At 37.4% G+C, this 23,704-nt stretch overlaps 2 protein-coding genes across 2 annotated transcripts; both read left to right on the top strand.

Annotated features, from left to right (window-relative positions):
* The first annotated feature begins 11,738 nt into the window (after positions 1-11,738).
* LOC110885983 (3-ketoacyl-CoA synthase 9) lies at positions 11,739-13,396 on the top strand. Its single transcript, XM_022133728.2, has one exon. It carries the CDS (start codon positions 11,802-11,804, stop codon positions 13,338-13,340), a length of 1,539 nt encoding a protein of 512 aa, XP_021989420.1. The 5' UTR covers positions 11,739-11,801; the 3' UTR covers positions 13,341-13,396.
* A 7,038-nt stretch (positions 13,397-20,434) lies between these two features.
* On the top strand, positions 20,435-21,738 carry LOC118483167. The gene is made up of 2 exons (XM_035978704.1): positions 20,435-20,863; positions 21,414-21,738. The coding sequence occupies exons 1-2, from the start codon at positions 20,480-20,482 to the stop codon at positions 21,474-21,476; spliced, it is 447 nt and encodes a 148-aa protein (XP_035834597.1). The 5' UTR covers positions 20,435-20,479; the 3' UTR covers positions 21,477-21,738.
* Positions 21,739-23,704: the final 1,966 nt, after the last annotated feature.

The following is a 23,704-nucleotide window of genomic DNA, read 5'->3' as shown; positions in this document are numbered from 1 at the left end:
CTACTTTGAATCAAAACAGGAAGAAAATCTGTTTTTTAAAAACACAACTGTATGAATTCAAAACTGGTTTGAATTCACAGCAGAATATGTTTGAGATTCTACACGAACGGTGTTTTAAAAAATTTGTTTTAAGATTGTAGGAATCCGTTCGTGTAAAATAAATAAAAATACTTTATTAACTTGAACAACAGAAACAATTACAGAATAAAATAGAAGTACAATACAATTACAACTGAAAAATAGAAATACAAGAATAGAAAACTCGAACAGACGAAACTGTTCTTGGCTGAGGATCGTGTTAGACACGGGTCCCTTAAAACAAATTTCGTGTCTCCCAGGAGAACACGTTTGTTTCCAGGATACAACAGCCGCAAGCAGTTGCACTGCCGGTCTTAACTCCAACCCGAAGGTGTACCTTGCTTCTTGAGAGAAGATGAAGAATTCTGTGAGAGAGAAAAATTAGAGCTGGTTAATTTGGTGTCGTTCTTCAACAGGGGTACCACCCTATTTATACTAGTTAAACTTGAAGAAACTGAAAAACGAATTTAATGGGTGAATTAAGCTGCATTAAACGTCTTCAATGCACTTTAATTCGTCATTAAATTCTCAGTCAAACGCATTAACTTCGTCAGTTTCGAATGCTGAACCGTAACTGCACTGCATTAACTACTGCTGCAAGCTTCTGCGCGCGCGCGCGCAAGCCGCCTTGGTGCGTGCGTGCAGGTCTGCACGCTCATTCGCGGTGCGTCCATTTGGCTCACTGCCATGCGCGCGTGCGCCTTAGTCTCATGCGCACCTACGCGCGTGCGCCACGTCACCTGGTAGCCTCTACGAGCACGCCACACAGTCGCGCCGTTTTGGCTCACTTAGGTGCGCCGCGCACGTCACCTCAGTGCCCATGCACCATGTGCGCAACCAATGTTTTAAAAACCGGACCGGGCCGGCCGGTCGGACCAGTCCGGCCGGGTTCCGGAGTGCACACCGGGCCGGTTCTGCTTGTTAAACCGTTTCAGCATTCGCCCGGTGATCGGGCCGAGAGCCGGCGGTCGGGCCGTTGGGTCACGTATGGTCTGGTCGGGCCGGTCAGCTTTAAAATCGAATCTTCATCAATTTAAAATCGAATCTTCCTTTTATGAAAATCTTTAGCTTGCATCTTTAGAAAGAAAAGCAAAAGAAGAGTGGAGCCATGTAGTATGGAGTGTGGTTATGGAAAATTAGAATTCTAAGATGTAGAATGAAGATATGATGAAGATGATGGAGAAGTCGGCTACTGAAAAGAGGAATAGGTTAAACACTTAAAAACCTAATTTTCCTTGTGTGGGCTTTTTTTAAAGGCCTCAACACACTAGATTAATATAATGCCCGGGATATGACCTTCTTTTACAAAATATGGATAATAAATCTGATTTGTAGATATTATTTTATTTTAGATATGGCTTAGACTTTTTAATACACTTTAAATTTATACATCTATAACTAGTATTAAATTGTATGGAACCATGATTAATTTAAAAAACAACTAGTATTAACGACCCCCGTGTTGCGGCATGGTCGAACACCAATGCCACATTACTATCAGCGACCACCAACAATGAAGTTGCAGCGTGTTAATACGAATAAATTAAAACGAAACGTAAAACATATAAAAAAATAACTAAGTCGATCTAGGATCCGAGCGTTACGATTAACCTGTCAAACGGAAAAAATAAACGACGTAAAATCAATTAACCACACACGCACGTTGCGCCGTGTTAACTCACAAAATTATTTATAGTACTTAAATGAAATACAATTTTTTCTTTAGTGGATACAACCCACTAAGAATTATGTGACAAATCATAATGCATAAATATGTTGCAAATTATATACCCCCATGTTGTGGTGGAGGCGTAAAACCGTGCTAAGTAGCTCCAATATTATATCACCGTGAACGACCATCAACACCAAAAAGGTTCGTGTAAAAAAAGAAATAAAAAATGAAATATAAAACCAAACGAAAAGTAGACGATGAAACAATGTTGAACCAATCACTCTAAATGTAAAACATAGGAAACAATAACTAAGTTATTCTAGAACCGCGCGTTGTGACGGCTTGTTGTATAGGAAAACTACGCGTAAAAACATTGAATCATACACGCACGTTGTAGCATGTTAACTCGCAAAATTAAATTTCACCAAAACATAATACAAAAAATTTGTATGGGTTAAAAGTGATTCTAACCAATCACTTTATATGTTTTACATTTTAAAGATAAAAGAACAAAAATATAAGTACAACTCATCAAACTTATGGTACAACCCTTGATATCAACATAGGTTAAGTACAACCCATGAACATATAATACAACCCTTGATGCCAACATGCGTTTCAAATTGATATTATATAAATACCAAACTATATACATTAAAGATTTTTAAGTTATAAAACATACTTTACTGTATTCTCCATATTAATAATTTTATTTATGTTATGTGTTAGATTATCCGGTCCTTAAATCTGGTTCGACCGGTCGGACCGGTCCGACCAGTGGACCAGTAAGGCATCCGGTTCGTCTTCCGGTCCGGTTATGAAAACATTGCGCGCAACCGCGCGCCTTTGTGCCATGTGTACTTGCGCGCATGACTGCCACGTCATGCGCCACTGCGCGCGGACCCACCAGGGTCATGCGCATTCATCCCACGTTACCAACCACCTGGTCCTTGCAGCCCTTGTTCCACCACGTGCACGCGGTTAAAAATACAAAGGCGGCTCTCAAGCGGCTCGCGGCGATGCGAGCGTGCGCCATCAAAGCGTCACATTGCGCCTCATCGCCCAAGCCATGCGCGCGTGTGCGAGTGCGGGTTAGGGTGCTCCACAATAAGGATGGAGAGATCCCACTTAAATACCCCTTTAAGTTCAATTTCTCATCCGATGTGGGAAAAGGTGCCACTTTCCCACTTATTTCAGCATTCAAGTTTCAAACACCAAACTTTGAGCATCGATATCTCATTCATCTTAACTCCATTTTGGACGTGGTTTAGTTCGTTGCGAAGCTCTTACAACATAGAACACAAACCCACAAATAAATACATAAAACCCGCTCATTTTATTATATTTATTTCTAGTCCAAAATAGGAAAAAATCATTTTTCTATATTTGTGAAAAATATTATTTTCACAAAATTTCCAACATAAAATTCACCAACAGAAATACAATTTTTATTCACCGGTGATATCTTTTATTTACACCCGACTTTTGTCACGGAATTTCACCCATGATTCGTTACTTTGCCGACGGATAAAAAAAGAATTTTATCACCCTGAAAGTTCTTCATATGGGACGGGGAACCTGTAGAAATATGGATCTCGGAGGCAGATGTAACATGGAACATGTGGGAGGACGACGGCCGGTCACCGGAATGGGGAAACAGAACACCAACGACTGAACGGGCAGACAATGAAACATCAGTGTCGGAAGAGGAAGAGTCGCACAAAAAAAAGGGGGATCTTGAAAACACAAATGCAATATTGAAAAAAACGGCGGACATGAAGGATGGGGATGTGGGTTCCGAAGCTGGCTGTTGTGATATGGGGAATAGACATAATGATGACTCAACATTGAATAGTGCGGCTGACCCTTGTGTCACTCCTCCACCGCCACCAGAGCATCACTTAAGGCCCAGCAAGGAGCCCAAATCAAGTTTGGGCCTACATAATTTGTTTAATATGGATGAAGTTGTGGCAGATACTCCGGTTAAAAAGCCCAATGAAGACAATGACAAGGATAATAATGATAATGAGTCGGACCCTTTTAACTTAATGGACATTATCAATCAGGTGGCCCAGGAACAACAACAACAAAGAAATTTTGACCTGAACAATAAACCGTGCTCCTCACAGCAGAATGAAAGTAACGATAATAGAGATGCTCAGCCTCCTCATTCGATGCAGAAATTAGGGCACAAAAAGAAGAAACAAAATTTTCCTTCGATGAAGATGAAGGATGCTCTTTGGCTTGGAAGAAACCATGAATCCTCAAAAAGCAAAAGTAAATCGACAAATGGAGGTGGAAATCAGTCGACTGGCAGGGGAGAATGTGAGGTTGCAAACACCAGAATCACAAATCAAGACCCAATTGGGGAAGAGGTGGAATCGACAATAAAGGTGGGCGAGGCGATTGGGTTTAGGGTTTCGGGCTATGACCAGAGGATCAAGGGTCAAATTGAAGAAGCACAGGCGACAATTTATTCTAAATGAATTTCATTACAGCAAATATTAGGGGGGCAGGTGACTCCAGCAAGGCGGAGCACATAAGGAATCTGAAAAGGAATAACAAGCTTGGTTTTATCGCTATTCAAGAAACGCAGATGTCCAACTCTTCGAACATTCTGGTTAGTAATTTTTGGGATAATACTCCGTTTGAATTTGACTCAATTGAAGCCACAGGCAGATCGGGTGGTCTACTAAGTATTTGGGACCCTGGGATGTTTACAAAAAAGACGACAGTAAAAAGTAGACACTTTCTAGCTACCATGGGAGAACTTTGTAATGGGAAAGGAGAGATCTCGGTTGTTAACATATATGCACCCCACGATCAGAATCAAAAAAAACAACTCTGGGCAGACTTAATTGTTTTGATGAGATCTTTTTCGGGATCGTGGATCTTCCTAGGAGATTTCAACTGTGTCAGGGAACCAACTGAAAGAAAAAACTCGAGATTCAATAAACAAGAGGCCGAAGACTTTAATTTCTTTATCAACGAAGCAGGTTTGGTGGAGTATTCTATGTTAGGGTGTACGTTTACATACGTGACAGATGATGGTATGAGGTTCAGCAAAATCGATCGGGTACTGGTCTGTTTCTCCTTTCTATCTTTGTGGCCGTCGGCTAAATTTCTGGGGCTACCAAGGTTCAAATCTGATCACAGACCACTACTTTTGCTATGTTCTGATGTGTTTTTTGGTATACCACCATTTCGCTTCTTTAACTCTTGGATAAAGGAAGATGGGCTGGCGGATATTGTCAAAAAAGCGTACGAGGGAGTCAAGGACTTCTTTCCACCAGATAAAGCATTAGCAGCAAAGTTAAAGGCAGTCAAAGTAGTATTAAAACCTTGGTGTGAGAAGATAAGAAATAGAGATTGCAAAGTGATAAAGGAGCTCCAAAAAAAGGTAGATGACATGGATTTGAGAGCAGAATCGGTAGCACTATCGGAAATGGAGATAGATGAAAGGGACTCGTGGCTCAAAAGGTTGAACGAGTTGGAAAATAACAGGATGGAAGATCTCAAACAGAGGGCAAAGGTTAAATGGGCAGTAGATGGGGATGAGAACTCAGCCTTCTTCCATGGTGTTATTAACGGACATCGGAAGAACAACAGAATTAATGGGCTGAACTTTGACGGGATGTGGATATCACAACCAGACGAACTTAAAGGAAGCATTAAAAAATACTATGAGTCCATATTTACTGAAAAAGAGTCTAACAGACCGACGTTCAGTAACAATGGATTCAAGATATTAACTTTGGATCAGTCCGCCATGTTAGTTAAAAGATTCTCAAAGGAGGAAATTAAAGAAGCGGTATGGTGCTGTGGGGGAGATAAAACACCGGGCCCTGATGGGTTCACTTTCAAATTCATAAAGAATTTCTGGGATTTGTTCGAAAAGGATTTTGAGTCGACACTTGAATATTTCTATGTTCATGGCAAGCTGAATCGTGGGTGTAATTCAAGTTTCATTTCACTCATCCCCAAATCAAATAATCCCCAAACTATCAACAATTTCAGACCAATCAATCTGATCGGTTGTATCTCAAAGGTGGTGACGAAAATTCTATCGAGTAGACTCAAAAAGGTAATGGATTTTTTGATTAGTGATGTACAAACGGCATACATTGAAGGGAGAAGTATAATGGAAGGCCCGTTGATCATGAATGAACTTATCTCGTGGGCAAAATGTAGTAAAAAGAAATTGATGCTACTAAAGGTGGATTTCGAGAAAGCATTTGACTCGATAAGTTGGAGTTTCTTGGATTCGGTCTTATCTCAAATGGGATTTCCGGCTCTTTGGAGGAAATGGATGATGGGATTATTAAAAACGGCCAGAACATCAGTCTTGGTAAATGGGTCACCAACCTTGGAATTTGAAATTCAAAAAGGGGTCAGACAGGGTGACCCGTTATCTCCACTTTTGTTCATATTGGCAATGGAGGCCTTGCATATTGCCACAGAAAGTGCGGTTCAGCTAGGAATTTTTAAAGGAGTCACAACACCGGGAGAGGGCCCAAGGGTCTCACATCTTTTATATGCAGATGATGCATTATTTGTGGGAGAATGGTCAGAAGAAAACTTTCACAACCTTGCTAGGCTTTTGAGGTGTTTTCACTTATCCTCGGGTCTAAAAGTAAATTTCTCAAAAAGTAAAGTTTTTGGAGTGGGTGTGGGGAATGAAGAGATCTTACATATGTCTTCGATTCTTGGGTGTGAAAAAGGTTCGTTACCGTTCACATATTTAGGTCTTCCGGTTGGATCTAATATGGGTTTGGTGAAAAATTGGAAACCGGTTATTGAAAGATTTGAAAGCAAACTCTCAATGTGGAAGGCGCGAACACTATCATTTGGCGGACGCACGACTCTTGTGAAAGCGGTTTTAGGTAATCTACCAACTTACTATTTTTCCTTATTTAGTGCACCTTTACATATCATTAAATATTTGGAAAAGGTAAGGCGGAAATTCCTATGGGGGGGTGGTATTGATAAAAATAAGATGGCTTGGGTACCTTGGTTCAAAGTGGTGGCTCCGAAAAAACAAGGAGGGTTAGGGATTGGTAGTTTGGCTTCGATGAACAAAGCTATGATGGTTAAATGGATTGTGAAGTTTAGAAATGAAAGATCACATCTCTGGGCGAAAGTTGTAATGGCGATACATAGTGGGGGACGCTCTTTTACGACCATTCCAATAAAAAACTCGATAAGTGGGGTGTGGAAAAATATAGTGCAGTTAGGAAGGGGGTCGAATCTCAAGCTCTCAGACGTACAAGATAGGATGGAAGTGAAAATGGGCTGTGGGGACAAGATCTTCTTTTGGTTAGATAAGTGGGTAGGCGATTTCTCGTTAAAAGATAGATTTCCGGGTCTTTTTGCTGCAAAGACACAAACAGATAAACACTGCTTGGTTCAGCAAAAATACAGTCTTATAAATGGGGTAATATTGTGGAATTGGGGCGGCGAGTCGCTGGCAATGCATACAGACACGGCTGAAACATGGGCTGAGTGCATTAAACTACTAGAAGGTATAAAAATAAAAAAGAAATCAGACATGTGGCTTTGGAAACAAGAAGATAAACAAGAAGAATTCAAAGTGAGCAGCTTGCGGTCGGAACTGGATGGAATGAACTTGATCCCGGAGACACGTGTTCTTAAATGGCTGAGCTGGGTACCGAAGAAAATAAATTGCTTCCTATGGAGAGCGGTGCTGGATCGAGTACCGACTAGAGATGCATTGGCTTTAAGAAACATCCATATTCCTTCGGTCTCATGTGCATTATGTGGTTTGGCTACTGAATCGATTGATCATTTATTGGTTTCATGTCAATATGCTCAGTTAGTCTGGACGGCGATCTCGTTATGGGTCAAAATACCCCTCCCGAGATATCTTTTGAGCGTCGTAGGATTAATGGAACATATTGACTCTCATAGTTCGTCACAAGAGAAAAAGAAGGCGATATATCTCATTATTGCGGCAACATGTTGGAGTATATGGCGGATCAGAAATAATTTGATTTTTAATGGGAGGACAACAAATGTTTCAAGAGCGGTTGGGGACATCAAAGCAATATCGTTTCTATGGGTCAAAGCTAGAGCTGGAAAATCGGAACTGGAGTGGGAAGAATGGTGCAGTTTTAATTGTTTTAAATAACTCTCTAAGTTTTTATCTAAGTTTTGTAGTTGCTGTATTTGGTTTGATTCTTGCTGTACCTGAACTAATGCCTTAGCAACTTGCTAAGGCTATGTGTTCCTGTTGTTCTTTCCTTCTAATAAAATCGCCTATTTCAAAAAAAAAAAAATATATAGGTATTTTATTTGTTAACTTTTTTTTCTTGAGAGTTAATATTCATAAACCCTACCTCTTAAGAGTTAATATTCATAAACCCAACCCCTATCTCTTTCTATATATACATATCTCTTTCTATATATACATAGAGAGATAGAGTGAAAAAAAAAATATAATGGTGCGTGAATAATTGAAGTCTTTTTTTTTTTTTTGAAAGGCAAAGTCTTTTTTCTTTAATTTACAAAATTTTGTTATTACATATAACTAATAATTTATAACTCCTAATTACCTATGACCTTGTGGTCTAATGGTATAGTAAATGACCATATGTTATGAGTTTAAATTCTTGCAAATGCAATATGAAGTTGTATTTATATATGTAATAAGTTGCTCTTAAAAAATTGTCATTTTATTTTTACACCTTTATATCTTATATTCTGTATATATAAAGAGAGACAGAATCGTCATAAAGAAGAGAGGTGTAAGAATACGAACACCCTAAAAAAATATTTTTTCTAGTTAGTTATTTATGTCAATTTTATGATAAAAGTGACGTTTTATATGAATATCACATCAATAAAAATTACCGAATCTTGTTAACTCATCAAATACATATAATAACGACTTGAAATTTGTCTTGTTTTAATAACAATTTCTAGATTTTATATGATAAATACACTAACACATACATTTTACAAAATTTAAACTCATAATTTTGTTCTAAATAACATCACTTAATCATCACAATGTCCATTTGGGGATGATTTGTAATTTATTTAGTTTAACTACTGTGGACTTGTGGAAAAAGTTTTGGAAGTCCCAAAGAATTCTTCAAACACGGCTGCCAACAAATGGTGATACAATGTTTTCTTTTTCTTTTTTCTTTTTTGCTAACTTATGGTTTTTATAGAGATCATGTAATGTTCTCCTTTGACTTGTAATGTTTCTCTAGAATTCTTCAAACCGCACCGCCACTCGCCGCCGCCACCATTACCCATCGTCGTCGTCGACACCCACCACCGCCACCTATAACCACCTAAAATCACTACCACCGACCACCACCACCAATCACCGCAAATTTTATTACTCCGTTTTTCTTGCCTACTAAACAATACACAATAATAATTCATTCCATTCACATGATAACCGAACAAGATATGGAATGGTAATGATCCATTGCATTCCCTCGTCCATTCCATTACCTTGTCCATTCCATTCCTTCGTCCATTCCATTACCACATATCAAACAGACCCTTACTAGTTTATTTATAATTTAGGTTCATCTCTTATTAGTACACCTTAAAATTTTATTTCACCCTTTTTCTTTCTATAGAGAGAGAGAGAGAGTAGAATAGTGTACCAATATCAACACTCTTTATTTATTTAAGTGACTTTACTGTCTTTCTAAAAAAAACATAAAAACACGTTTTAAAACATTAATGTGTCTAACAGTATACGCATAGAAGTTAACTTTTTCTTTTTTATGTTCTTTAAATGATGGCTTCAAACCAAACACAACTGAAAATTTAATGTTACATGAATGGAAAAAACTATATTTTTAAGAATAGAAAATCAAAGGTTGCCTAGTAGCAAACAACCCGCAAGGCCCAACCCGCAATCCCCCCCCCCCCCCGTGTGGATTCATTTGGTTATGTGTTATTAGGCTAGAGGGTGTGGCTAGGGGCTTTATCACCGTCACCTCAGCGTCAGATCACCGCCACGTCACACAAGGGCTTTAAAGCCCTTTCCTTTAACTTGAAGGGTGTGGAGGGTGTGGCTAGGGGCTTTATAGCGCTCCCCTTTAAAGCCAATCAAATTCGATGGAGCCCCCCCCCCCTGCTCGTTAACATGGTGGCGCCGTGGCGGAAGGATGATGCCCCCCCTCCCCCACCTTAATTGTGGCGGTGTGGACGATGGAGCCCCTTAGACACTATGAAGTCTGAGGTGGTGGGGTGACGCCCCCCACACCCACCTTCCTTACTAAATCCATAATCGATATTATGATATAATTTTTTTAGCTGATTTAATTTCTTAATTTCTTGTTAGATAATCGATAATCCTTTGGTTTGTTCTTCTACACTTTGATTTCGTAATTGTTCAAAATCAATTTCTTCTTTGTTAGGGGGATTGTTAACCATTTCTTTTCTCTCTCTTAGTCCCCCCGTAATGGGGCGTATTTTTTAAAAAAACTTCAAAAAAAACGCCGGAAAACGCCCGCACCTCCGTTACATGCGGCGTTACCGGGCGTTTTTTTTGAAAAAAAATGGCTCCGGCGTGTTTATTAAAACGCTGAACCATGGTTTGAATGCCCAATCAATTGAGGACATGTGGGTTTAGAGAGAGAGATGGGGTTGTGGCCGGATTTTTTGTCGGATTTTTGGCCGGATTTTCTGGGTTTGCAGAAGGGAAGAAGAAGGGCATGAAGAAGAAGAAAGGTTTTTTTTTTAAAACTTTGATATTGACACTTAGGCCCCTATACTTTTAAACTTTATTATTTTCTGTTTTGAAACATTAGGCCCTAAAGTAATTTTTTAGTATTGTATTTTTTTTAATTTCTGTATTTTATTTTCTGTTTTTTATTTTCTGTATTTTTATTTTCTTTATTTTTATTTTCTGTTTTTAATTTTTTAGTATTGTATTTTTTTATGTTTTAAATTAAAAAAAATAATTGGGAAATGATTGCATGGGCGTTATTGGAATAATGCCCCACTACACCACTTTATACTATAATGCCTCATGCTGACTGGGATGACACGTGTCGCAAAACGCCCCATGGTAGGGGCATTATATTGATTTACCACTACACATGGTCTTATGCAAACAAATACTATGAATGTGATCAAAATTTATTGTTGTGAAAAGATTAATACAATAAGTACTACATCCAAAAGCCTTGAATCCCCCTTTGCCATTAAACCACCCAATATACATGTAACCTTAACCGAACTACACAAACACTCTGGAAAAATCACTAACTTCCTGTTTTAATTATGTAATTATGTGTGAATATTTTTTTTGGAAGGAGATTTTCTCTGTACAAGACCGAATTGGTCTCTGGGGTCATATCAAAGACATTTCCCCGTCAGCCCCGCTCTTACGGAGGCGATGTTCGATCAGGCGCCGGCCGTTGCGCAAGCTGACTTCCGCCCGGAAACCATACTGCCCCCACACGAGAGACTCGCTGGGGTAACAACTGGGTAAAACCGGGTTGCCCTCAGGACCGCACCATACCTCGGTAGGAACGATCCATCATTGGGACTCCCACCCCCCGTATGCCGCAGCCGGGAGTCGAACCGGCGACCTCCAAGGAGGAAGCCGGCCCAACTTAACCCAAGTGGGAATACCCAACTGGGCTAGGAGGCGGGATAAATTATGTGTGAATATTAACTTCCTGTTTTAATTCAAAGAAATTAAGAAAATGTCAAATATCACACTATTTGTTTGGTAGGAAGAATATGAAATCAAACCCCTCTTTAACGCTATGTTCCCGAGTTTCATTAAAGGAGAGAAAAGAAAAGATTTGGAAGGAAATAATTTTTAGTTATGTTCCAGAGTTTCATTAAAGGAGAGAAAAGAAGAGAAAATGAGAGATCTTTTGTTTAAAATTAATCTTTCCAATTTGGAAAGAACCGGAGAGAAGAGAAAAGAAAATGAAAGAATCCTTTCTTTTCTCTCTTTAATTTAACTCGGAACACAGTCTAAGTCTTCCATGTATATGACATTTTCCTTCCCATCACCACCCTCAAAACTCTTTTCCATCTCCGCCGTATGGCCACCGCCTCCCACCGTCCCCTGGCCACCAGCACCGCCACAATCGAGATCCAACAACCCCCACGAAAACTCCCAGATTTTCACGCAAATGTCAAACTAAAATACGTGAAATTAGGCTACCATTACTTAATCACCCATCTATTAACCCTCTGTCTCCTCCCTCTCATCGCCGTCACCGCCGTCCACGCCACCCAACTCAACCACCATGACGTCATCAACCTCTACAACCACCTCCAATACCACCTCATCCTAGTCACCACCATAACTTTCATCACCATAATCGGATTCACCACCTACCGTATGACCCGACCCCGACCCGTTTACCTCGTTGACTATTCTTGCTACCGTCCACCAGCCCACCTCAAAGTCCCATACCAAGTGTTCATGGAACACTCCAAAATTCACGGAGCATTCAACGAATCTTCGTTGGAGTTCCAACGTAAGATCCTGGAACGCTCCGGCCTCGGGGAGGAAACCTACCTCCCCGCAGCCCTACACGCGATCCCAGCGGAACCATCTATGGTTACTGCAAGAGAAGAAGCTGAATTAGTAATGTTCGGAGCCATAGATGATCTACTCAAATCAACAAAAGTAAACCCTAAAGATATCGGAATATTAGTGGTGAATTGCAGCCTTTTTAATCCAACACCTTCACTATCTTCCATGATAGTTAACAAATACAAACTTCGAGGAAACATCAAAACGTTTAATCTCAGTGGTATGGGATGCAGTGCGGGCGTAATCGCTGTAGATCTAGCAAAAGATATGCTACAAGTTCACCGAAACACTTACGCACTGGTCGTGAGCACAGAAAACATCACTCAAAACTGGTATTTCGGTAACAAAAAGTCAATGCTGATACCTAACTGTCTGTTCAGAGTCGGTTGCGCAGCTGTTTTGTTATCCAACAACTCCAGCGACAAAAACCGGTCGAAATACAAACTCCTCCACGTTGTCCGGACACACTACGGCTTCGACAACACAGCGTATCGCTGCGTGTACCAGGAACAAGACCCCGATGGTAACACCGGAGTTTCTCTTTCAAAAGATTTAATGTCGGTCGTAGCGGGTGCTTTGAAAACAAATATTACAACCCTAGGTCCACTAGTACTTCCAATAAGCGAGCAGCTATTGTTTTTCGTTAATCTTGTTGCTAGAAAAATCATAAACTGGAAGATTAAACCCTACTTGCCGGATTTTAAAATGGCGTTTGATCATTTTTGTATTCATGCTGGTGGTCGGGCGGTTATTGATGAGATGGAGAAGAACTTGCAGTTGACTCAGGAGCATGTTGAACCGTCGAGAATGACGTTGCACCGGTTCGGGAACACGTCTTCGAGTTCGATATGGTATGAGTTGGCTTACACGGAGGCTAAAGGGAGGATGAAGAAAGGGAACCGGGTTTGGCAGATTGCGTTTGGAAGCGGGTTTAAGTGTAATAGTGCGGTTTGGGAAGCGGTTCGGAGTGTTAAACCGTCGGTTCATAATCCTTGGAATGATTGTGTTGATAACTATCCTATTGAAATGGTGTTTTAGTCTTGGTTGTTGATTTAATTTGGTATTATTATATCATATAATAATATTAAAATGGAGATTTATGAATATATTTGGTTTTAGATTTGGATGTATTTATGAAGTAGTGTTAATGTTTGAAAGATTTTGGTTATGTGGCGATAAATAGGGGAACAATGTCATGTGTGTGTTTTATTTTGACGAATCCATACTATCTCGATCGTTCTAAAGTAAAATATTCATTATTTAACCCACTGTTATACTTATTACTTTTGTTTATTCTTTGCTGAAAACCCATTGTTATACTTTTGTTTTAGTTTTATTCTTTGCTGAAAACTTACTACAGTCATCAACCACTTTTATACTTTTGTTTTATTCAACCACTTGTAAAATTAATTACAAGAAATAAAAAAAAAAAAAAAACATTACATAAACATAAAAATGATTTGAACTACAGTCTTCAACGTTATTCTTGGCTCAAGAAAACGACTAAACTAATTCATTAGTGTTGGTTGAGGTCACTGTTAAACACGAATATCTCTTGACTAATACATATTTCACACCCTTCTCTTACGAGTTTGTCTTACAGACTACAGCAATCGGAAAAAACAGGAGGTGGTATTGATGGAATGTTTGGGATACCGTCCCATCCTAGGACTGTCGAAAAAGCTTATGGCTCAGAGTTTGTTTGAAGCTTGCTCGAATTTAGCTCGAAAAAAGCTCGCTCGAATTTAGCTCGAAAAAAGCTCGCTCAGATTTAGCTCGAAAAAAGCTCGCTCAGATTTAGCTCGAAAAAAGCTCGTTCGATATGGCTTGATTTGAAACTGAGGCGAATCGGCTCGGCTCGGTTAGAAATTGAGCCTAGCTCGGCTCGGTTCGTAACGAGCCATATTAATTTGGCTCAGTTTGGCTTGTTTGTTAGCTCGGATTATTTTATTTTTAATACGCTTTATTTTAATATAAATATAATGTATTATAGAAAATTAGTTATTATTTGCAGGTATTTAGGAGTGCACTAATACATATATGACATATTTGTGGTTGATTATGATGTTTAATGAATTTATATTGTATTCGTCGAGATTAATTTTTTTTTTTTTTGTATTTAATTGAACTTAATTTTTGCTTGTAATATAGTAGGGTGAACTTATTTTGGATATGTCCCTTTATACTATTAAGGGGGTGTTTGGCCTAGCTTTTATTTTTTGGCTTATGCTTATATTTTAAACTATCTTATAGCTTATTTTCTATCATTTGATAAGCTCTTTGTAAGTGTTTGGATTAGCTGATAGCTTATTTTATATCATTTGCCCTTACACAAAGAAGCTTCTTCAAATAAGCTAAAAAACCATTATCAAATAAGCTTCTTCAAATTAGCTTATATAAGCTAATAAGCATAAGCTTAAAAAGCTAAACCAAACACCAAACAAAGCTTATTTTGTAAAAAAAGCTAAAAAAAGCTATAAGCTTTGTTAAAAAAGCTAGGCCAAACACCCCCTAAATAATATCTTAGACTATTTAATTTTGAAAGTTATGTATTAATATACATTTTTAAATTCGAGCCTAATCGAGCCAAGCCAAGCCGGCTTGGTTAAAAATCAAGTCAAGCTCAAGCTTAAGATTTTCAGCTCGGTTTCAAATTCGAGCCGAGTCGAGTCAACTCGGTTTACAATTGAGCCGAGTCCAAACTTGCCCCGGCTCGACTCGGATCGTCCCTACAAATCAGGCTGACGAAATGCTTCAAGGACCGACCAGGAAGCATATCATATGGTACAAGTTTCATCCATTTTCTTTCAAGTTTTTACAGCTTTTGTTATTCTAATCACACAATTTCAAGCACGAAGTCTAATTCATCTTGTTTTTGTTTTAAACACGTTTTGATTAATCTATCTACTATAATAAAAGAAACCAACTTTTGGATACGTGTCATTCATTAAAGGTATCCTCAAATTTATACTTATATTATATTAACTAAATAAATAATAAATTAATATTAAATCTTATCATACTTTAATGAAATATTATCCTCAAATCTAAATTGTTAATTTAATATATTTTTAAAACAAACACCTCTCTTTCCTACTTATCTTATATTAAATATATAAATAATAAATTAATATTAAATGATATCCAAATTTATTAAAAATAGAACTTTTTATATTATTTGGTATACAAAATTATATTTATTCAACTTGTATAAAATACGAGGTTTTTAAAAAATATAACTTTTTTTTATTATTTACTATACAATGTTACATTTATATAACCCGTGTAATATATGAAGTTTTTTAAAATATAACTTTTTATCATTTGCTATGTAAAATTAGATTTATTCAGCACGTGTAATACACGGGGTTTTTAAGGATATATTCTTTTATTATTTGCTAGACTTTTCAACCCGACTATACACGGGTTTTTTAAAGATACGACGTTTTGAGTATTTAATATACAAAATTACATTTATTTAATCTGTGTAATACACATGGTTTTTAAAGATATAACTCTCTTTATATCTATTCAACACGTGTAATATACGGGGTTTTTAAGGATGTATTTTTTTTTATTATTTGGTAGATTTATTCAACCCGATTATACACGGGTTTCTTAAAGATACGACGTTTTTAGTATTTAGTATACAAAATTACATTTATTTAATCTGTGTAATACACGTGGTTTTTAAAGATATAACTTGTTTTTATTATTTGATATATAAAATTACATTTATTTAACCCGTATAATATACGGGGTTCATAAAGATATAACCTTTTATTATTTAACTAGGTTATAACCCCGTGTATTATACGGGTTGAGTAAATAAATTTATATACTAAATAATAAAATATTATATCTTTAAAATCTTCCGTTATTGCACGGGTTGAATAAATATGATTTTATATATTAAATAATAAAAAAGTTATATATATAAGAACCATACTGTACAGGTTGAATTAATATAGTTTTATATACCAAATAAAAAAATTATATCTTTAAAACCACATGTATTACATGGGTTGAATAAATGTAATTTTGTTTACCAAATAATAAAATAATACATCTTTAAAAAACCTCATTTATTACACGAGTTAAATAAATGTAATTTTATATACCAAATAATAAAAAAAGTTAGTAAATATAATTTTGTATAGTGAAAATAAAAATATTTAATATATTAATACAAAGTTTGGTTTTCGTGATAAATAATTTGTTTTATTTAAAATGTTTTAAATTAACAATTTACAATTTCAGATAATATTTTATAAGAAAAATAGAAGAATGGTATTCGAAATTTAAAGTAGGATAAAACTTAATATTAGCTCATTATTCATTTATTTATTTAATTAATATAAGATAAGTTTGGAAGTGAGGCGAGAAAATCATAAAATAAATACCTACAATAAACGACATGTGTCACACATTAATGTTTTAGTAAAATTTGTTAATGAAGTCTCAATAAATTTAACCCATTATTTAAAACTCCATAAATGTATAAATGATAAATAATATTAGTTAGAGTAAATTACGATTTTGACCCCTATTGTTATATCACTTTTACCCTTTAGCCCAAAAAAGAATTTAATTAACATCTGAGCCCCCAACGTCTTTTTTTCTAACCTTTTTGTCCCCTAACATTAACCCCATCCATTAAATGTTAGGGGCTAAAAGGGTTAGAACAAAGACGTTAGAGGCCAAAAAGATTAGAAAAAAAGACGTTAAGGCTCAGATGTTAAAAAATCTTTTTGGGCTAAAAGAGTAAAAGTGATATAACCACAGGGACCAAAATCGTAATTTACTCTATTAGTTAAATAAATAATATTATAAATGAGTAAGAGATTAAACTAAATAATAATTATCCATAAGAAATTAAACTAAATAATATTTAGTAGAAGGATTACCTTTAATTAATTAGAAAATATTAAATTAAAATAATATTTATCTATAAAACATGGCCTAATATGATGATATGACAAGTGTACCAAAAATGGTTTCTTTTATTATATAGTACTAGCGGTAAGACCCGTGTGCAAACACGGGTCGTTTCTTAGAAAACCATGCATAACATATATTGACAGAGAGTAAAAAAAATAATTACTGCAGACTTACAAAATTGATATAAATTAATGATTAATAGCTTTATTCAACAACAATTCAATTATGTTGAGAGCAAACTACTTTACAAAATGTGACACCTCGTTTTTTCAATCTTTCCATTTTTGGCAAGTCTACTTGTACTTTCTATTTTTGCAAGCTGTACCTTTGTGGTATTTGGTTTTATTCCTAAATTGTACTCGAGACTTGAAATCATAATGAAAGTGAATTATTTTATTCATATTTGTGTTTGAATGCTATGTATTGTCAAAACAATTAAAAACATGATAAACTATGTTAAACACGTAAAAACAGTGAAATTACATCTTAATCTCAGCTCTCAAATTCATCATTGCCAAGAGATTACCCTAAACCGTATAAAAATCGGGAATTTATACGTTAATTCGGTGAAAATATCAAAATTGGGTTAAAATAATTTTTATATTATTTTATTAATATTTTAAATAAATAAGCTAATAATTAAAATTAAATAAATAAATATTTTAAAACTGAATTTTTAATGATTTTTGAGTATTTTGGTTAGTTAAACTAATCTGGTTAGCTAAATCCTGGTTAAATCAGCTAACCAGGTTAATTTTATCAAAGAACAGCACTAACTGAGTTAGAAAACTCAGTTAGTGACTAACCCAGTTAGTCAGACATGAGATCGTTGGTACTTGTGCTGGATCAGTTTAATTGTAGTTTGTATGCATTTTGAATGTTTAGGGGTTGTTTTTGTAATTATCTAGAAGTTATATTCCTGACCTAGTGTAGTTAAGATACCAGCAAATTTATAAATTTGCTGGTTAGTCAGGACTCTAGTATAAATACCCCAAGCATTGTAACATTCTCAAGCTTTTGGCTCTTGGTGCAATAGAAGTGTTGTTTACATTCTTGTTGAACTTTAATCTGATTTCCAAGGTTGTGTATTGTTATATCTTTCTGTTTGGATTCAATACAACACTAGTTGTATTCATCAATCCATTAGCTTCACCTTCATCTTCATTCTTGACATTTCTTGACTATTCATAGTTCAAACACTTAATCAATAGGTGTTTTGGACTAAAACAACCAACCACTGTGATCCGGATACGTTTTGGGATCTACAATTTGGTATCAGAGCCTTTGTGCTCTTGGTTGTTGTGTTCTTGTTAAGATTTTTCATTGCTTTTGAAGGTTTTTCAAAGTTTCAAGGTTTTTAAAATTTTTGGGCTTAAAATGGATTGATTTGGTGTGTTTAATGAATAGGTTGTTGTTAATACTTGGTTAGTGAGTCATTTTGGTCATTTTGATGCATTTAAACATGGTTTTTGGGCTGTTTTTGAGTGATTAGAGGGTTTTAGTTCGTGATAAACCCTCTGGTTGGCGAAGTTAACTTGAATATAGCGATAAATTTTTGAATACAGCGACGATATTTTTGAATACAGCGACGATATTTTTGAACACAGCGACGATAAGTTTGAATATAGCGAAGATAATCATTAAACGTAGCGAAGATAGCGATCTTGTCTGAATCGTTGTCTGTTTCATCGCATAATCAGCAAGTTAGCCGACTATCGTTCGAGCAAATTTGCTGATCATCAGCGATATAGCATCATTTGACCCATTAGCGATTTTATCGAAGGCGACTTCGAGAACCGTGCTAGCGAATCACAGCGTTCCTATCACGGTTTCCGGCAATTATAATCTAACTTCGTTTGATGTTTGATTTGTCAGCGTAGACAGCGTAGTTGTTCGTGCAGGATCTAGCATCTCGACAGCGAAGACAGCGAACTAGCCAGATATCAGATCAGCGAAGACAGCGAACAAGTTCTCAGAGATCATAATCTACATCGCTCGACGGCGATTTTAACTGGTTTCTCAGCGAATTAAAACCTGTTTCAGCACACATTCCTCAAAAACTAAGAAAAATGTCGCTAAATCAACTAAGTCCAATCGCTCAAGCGGAACTTGAAACTGGAACCACCACTCGCCCACCAAAGTTGAAAGGAGCGGAAGATTTTAGCACTTGGAAAACTCGCATTCAATCGTTCTTCGAGTATACGGATTACAATCTGTGGCTCTCCGTTACGGCCGGACCTCACGTTCCTACGGTAGTTAGAGGAGATACGGTGGTTCCTAACAACGATGCTACCACCTTCACTGACGAAGACAAGGCCCTCATTCAACGTGATCGTCGTGCACACGCCGCTTTGACCATGGCTTTATCAACAAACGACTGCAACATGTTTGAAGAGCACCGAACTGCTAATGCACTCTGGAATGCATTGATCGAGTACTATGAGGGAAATGAAGAACTGATCGAAAGCAAGAGAGATATGGTGCAGAAGCAATACGACATGTTCTGCGGAGTCCGTGGAGAGAGCTTGTCTGATCACATTAGCCGCTTCCTAAACATGATGACCAAAATGAAGAAAGCTGGAAATCCTGTAACCAATCGTGCTGCAATAAAGAAATTGCTTGACTCGCTCCCCAAGGAATGGAGCTTGCAGTGTATGATGATCAAGAAGGAATTCCTCAACAATCCTAATCCTGTTACTCTGACAGATCTGATCAACACTCTAAGGGCATTTGAAATGGACGTAAACAAGAGAGAGATGAACACTGCTGGATATCAACCTAAAGCAACTCAACCTTCAGCAGGACTGAAGAATGTAGCGTTTCTCGCTTCAGGGGGCATTACTCCACAAGCTTCTGATCTAATTTATGGAAATGCTTCCGCAAGCGCATCTAAAGCCCCACAAGTTGTCGAGAAAACGATCACTGTCGATACTCAAGCACTGAAAGTTTCAACCGAGAATGTGGCACTCTTCAACACTTTCCTAAGCAGCTATGAAGCCCTAATGTCTGGGGAATTGAGGAAGGAAATGTTTACTGCCGAAGACATGTATCAGGTTGATCCAGATGATATGGAAGAGATGGATCTGAAATGGCAAATGGCCATGATCACTCTGAGATTGAAGAAGTTTCAAGACAAGACAGGCAAGCGATTAGGTCTTGGAAAAGCTGGTTTTGACAAGTCTAAGCTGAGGTGCTACAATTGTAAGAATCTTGGACACTTCAAGCGTGACTGTCCGATGTTGAAAGAGGGAAACAGTGAAGCTACTCCAGCTGCTAAACAGATCACTGCCGAAGAGAACAAAAGCAACGCTTCTCCCAGCACACCGAAGGCTTTGGTTGTTGAAGACTATGACTGGAGCGAAGAGATCACTGAAGCTAAGGAACAAGTCAACAAAGCACTGATGGCCAAAATCTCTAGTGAATCATCTGCAAAACACTTTGAGAAGCAGACAACGGGAATCCCAACTGGAAACAATGATGCTGACCAGGGATTGAAAGGTATTCTGCCTTCAGTGGAGTCTGGTGATAAAGCTGAAAAAGATGCTGAGAAAGGAAAGGATAAGGTTCAAGCTACAGCCATGAAAGCAGATGCATCAAAAGAGAAGGCTGACAGAGACTTGGTAAATAGTATTCCACTTAGTTTCAAGGAGAAGTTATGCTCCGAAGCATGCGTTGATGTCGTGGCACATTATAAATTCCTAAATCTGGAGTTTGAAAGGCAAAAGGACAAAGCTTTGAAAATTAATAATGAGCTTAAACAAAATGAGGCTGCATATCAGAGAAAGTTGAACTCAACTTTGGCTGAAATGCAAACTCTTAAAGAATTTGTGTTTAGAAAAGATTTTATCATAAATGATCTAACTGAAAGGTTAGAAAAAGCGTTAAATGAAAAGAACAAACTCCAGATTATAATAGATAAATGGAATGTCAGTCAAAAGGCCTTTACTGACATCAAAAATTGCCAACGACCAACGTTTGTGAAAGACGGGATTGGTTATAAGGATAGGCACGGAAATGAAAGAAAACTTTTCTTTCCGCCTCACAGCAAAAACTACGTGCCTATGCCTACTCCTCATCCCGAAAATGATCTCATAAATGAAAAGGCCTCAGTTGAACAAAATGAATTTTATGAAAATGAGACAACTGCTAACTGTTCTAAAAGCGATGCAGATTCCATTGAGTGTAAAGAAGATGTGTGCGATGATGATGGAGACTGCGGAGGGTCAAAAATAGGAATTGGTTATTCAGGCGACAGTTATTCCACCGTTAACTGGTTCGTCTGGAATTGTTCTAAAAACAATGTTAAGGATGAATGTAATAGTTTAAGTAGGATGGATGACTGTAATGGCCAAGTGCCTAAAACTAAATCTGTGGATGACTGTAAGGGCCATGTGCCTACATTTGAGACCCGTGATCATGAACCTTATGTGTCTGAATGTCATGGTTTGAATTATGCGTGTCGTGATGATAATGTTGCTTGTGAATCTCCTGTATTTGTGCCAGAATTAAAAAGGAATAGCTTTGGAAAATTCCTTACAAAGGAAATTCCCGAATTTATTCCTTCCAGAACAGGTATGACAGAATCAGAAAAGAAAGCTACTGAAGATCAAGATAATGTAGAATCAAGCGACATTGCCACAGAAGATGAACAGACATCAGAAAGTTCGCAGTCAGAAATCTCAACTGAAGATCAAGCAACAAGTGATGAAAGCTTCGAATGTTCAAGTTATGAAGCAAGTGAAGAACAAAATTCAAGCAAAGACGACACGTCTGAAAGCTCACTCGATTCAGACAGTGATGAAGAATTTCCCGAAGATGAAAGCAGAGTGGACAAGAAAATGAAGAAAGCAAAAAATTCAAGACTCTCATCACATACATCATCTTCTCACACCAAAAGACCCAGACATAAAAGATGTTTTCGCTGTGGTCATTTAGGACATACAGCGAAACATTGTAAAACCAAAAAGTTTCCTAAACCAGAACATGATTTTATTACAAACGTCACGCAGCAACTAAATTATCTTAAGAAATCTGTTAAAAATCTGGTTGATTCAACTGCGTATCTTTGGAAACAAAAAGAGGTCAAAGTGGGTCAAAACCACGATAGATTTGAAATGAAACAGATTTGGGTTCCTAAATCAAACTAATCTGTATATTTGTATATTTGTATATATCAGAATAAGCTCCAGAAATGGCTTCGAATGCTCATGGAATACATCTGGCACGTCGACAGCGGATGCTCAAGACACATGACGGGGTTAAAAGAACTATTGAAGAACTTCCGCTTTATTGACGGCGACTTCGTGTCCTTTGCCGGAGACGAAAAGGGAGGAAAGATTGTTGGAGTAGGCGATGTAGTATCCGAAGCTCTCACGCTGGAAAATGTCAACTATGTTCCAGAGTTATGCTATAATCTCATGAGCGTCTCTCAAGTGTGTGATAAAGGAATCTCAGTGCTGTTCAATGACATGGAATGCCTGTTCCTGAAGCCGGGTTATGTTGTTCCTGCAGAAATGATCATGCTTACTGCTCCAAGACAGAACAACACATATGTGCTCAACATGAAGAATGCCAAGACAAATGACAATCTAACATGCCTTATCTCTAAAGCTTCAGAATCGGAGTCACTGCTTTGGCATAGACGACTGGGCCATGTCAATTTCAAAAATATGAATAAACTATCTAAGTTAAACTTAGTTAGAGGTCTTCCGATTAAAGAATTTCCATTTTCTGAAAAATGTATTGCATGCGCCCAGGGAAAACAGCATAAGAAACCTCACAAAACCAAAGCAGTGAACACGATTTCTGCACCACTTCAGTTACTGCACATGGATCTTTTTGGTCCTATCAGTGTTAAAAGTCTTGCTAAAAGCTCTTATTGTTTGGTTGTAACAGATGATTTCTCTCGTTTTTCGTGGGTGTATTTTCTTGAAGCAAAGAGCGAGACTGCTGAAATATTGAAGGCATTCATTCCCTTGATAGAGAACGTAACCAAACGGAAAGTGAAGTCCATAAGAAGCGACAACGGGTCTGAATTCAAAAATCAGACCTTCATATCATTATGCGCAGAAAAAGGAATTCATCTGCAGTACAGTGCAGCCAGAACTCCTCAGCAAAATGGAGTCGCTGAACGCAAGAACAGAACGTTGATTGAAGCTGCAAGAACCATGCTGGTGGACTCCAAGCTTCCAATTATCTTCTGGGCTGAAGCAGTTAACACAGCATGCTACGTTCTGAACAGGGTGCTCATCGTGAAACCTCATGGAAAGACAGCATACGAGCTTCTCTTCAAAAGAAAGCCTCTTATAGATTTCTTCAGGCCATTCGGATGTTCGTGCACTCTGTTGAACACTCAAGAAAATCTCGTCAAGTTTGAAGCTGTGGGTGATATCTGCTACTTCATGGGGTATTCATCCACTCAGAAGGCTTACCGTGTCTACAACAAACGAACAAAGATGGTG

The sequence above is a fragment of the Helianthus annuus genome, chromosome 10, assembly GCF_002127325.2.
Source record: "Helianthus annuus cultivar XRQ/B chromosome 10, HanXRQr2.0-SUNRISE, whole genome shotgun sequence".
In the NCBI taxonomy this organism is placed as follows: Eukaryota; Viridiplantae; Streptophyta; class Magnoliopsida; order Asterales; family Asteraceae; genus Helianthus; species Helianthus annuus.
Note: the sequence above shows the minus strand (reverse complement) of the source record. Positions and strands in the feature narration are given on the sequence as shown.

What these genes read in the sequence shown, in the direction of transcription:
- LOC118483167 (XM_035978704.1), top strand. Translation starts at nt 20,480, where the DNA reads ATGTTGAAAGAGGGAAACAGTGAAGCTACTCCAGCTGCTAAACAGATC. An exon ending in AGAAGGCTGACAGAGACTTG is followed by an intron (nt 20,864 to 21,413) that starts GTAAATAGTATT and finishes AAAGCGATGCAG; the next exon opens with ATTCCATTGAGTGTAAAGAA.
- LOC110885983 (XM_022133728.2), top strand. Translation starts at nt 11,802, where the DNA reads ATGGCCACCGCCTCCCACCGTCCCCTGGCCACCAGCACCGCCACAATC.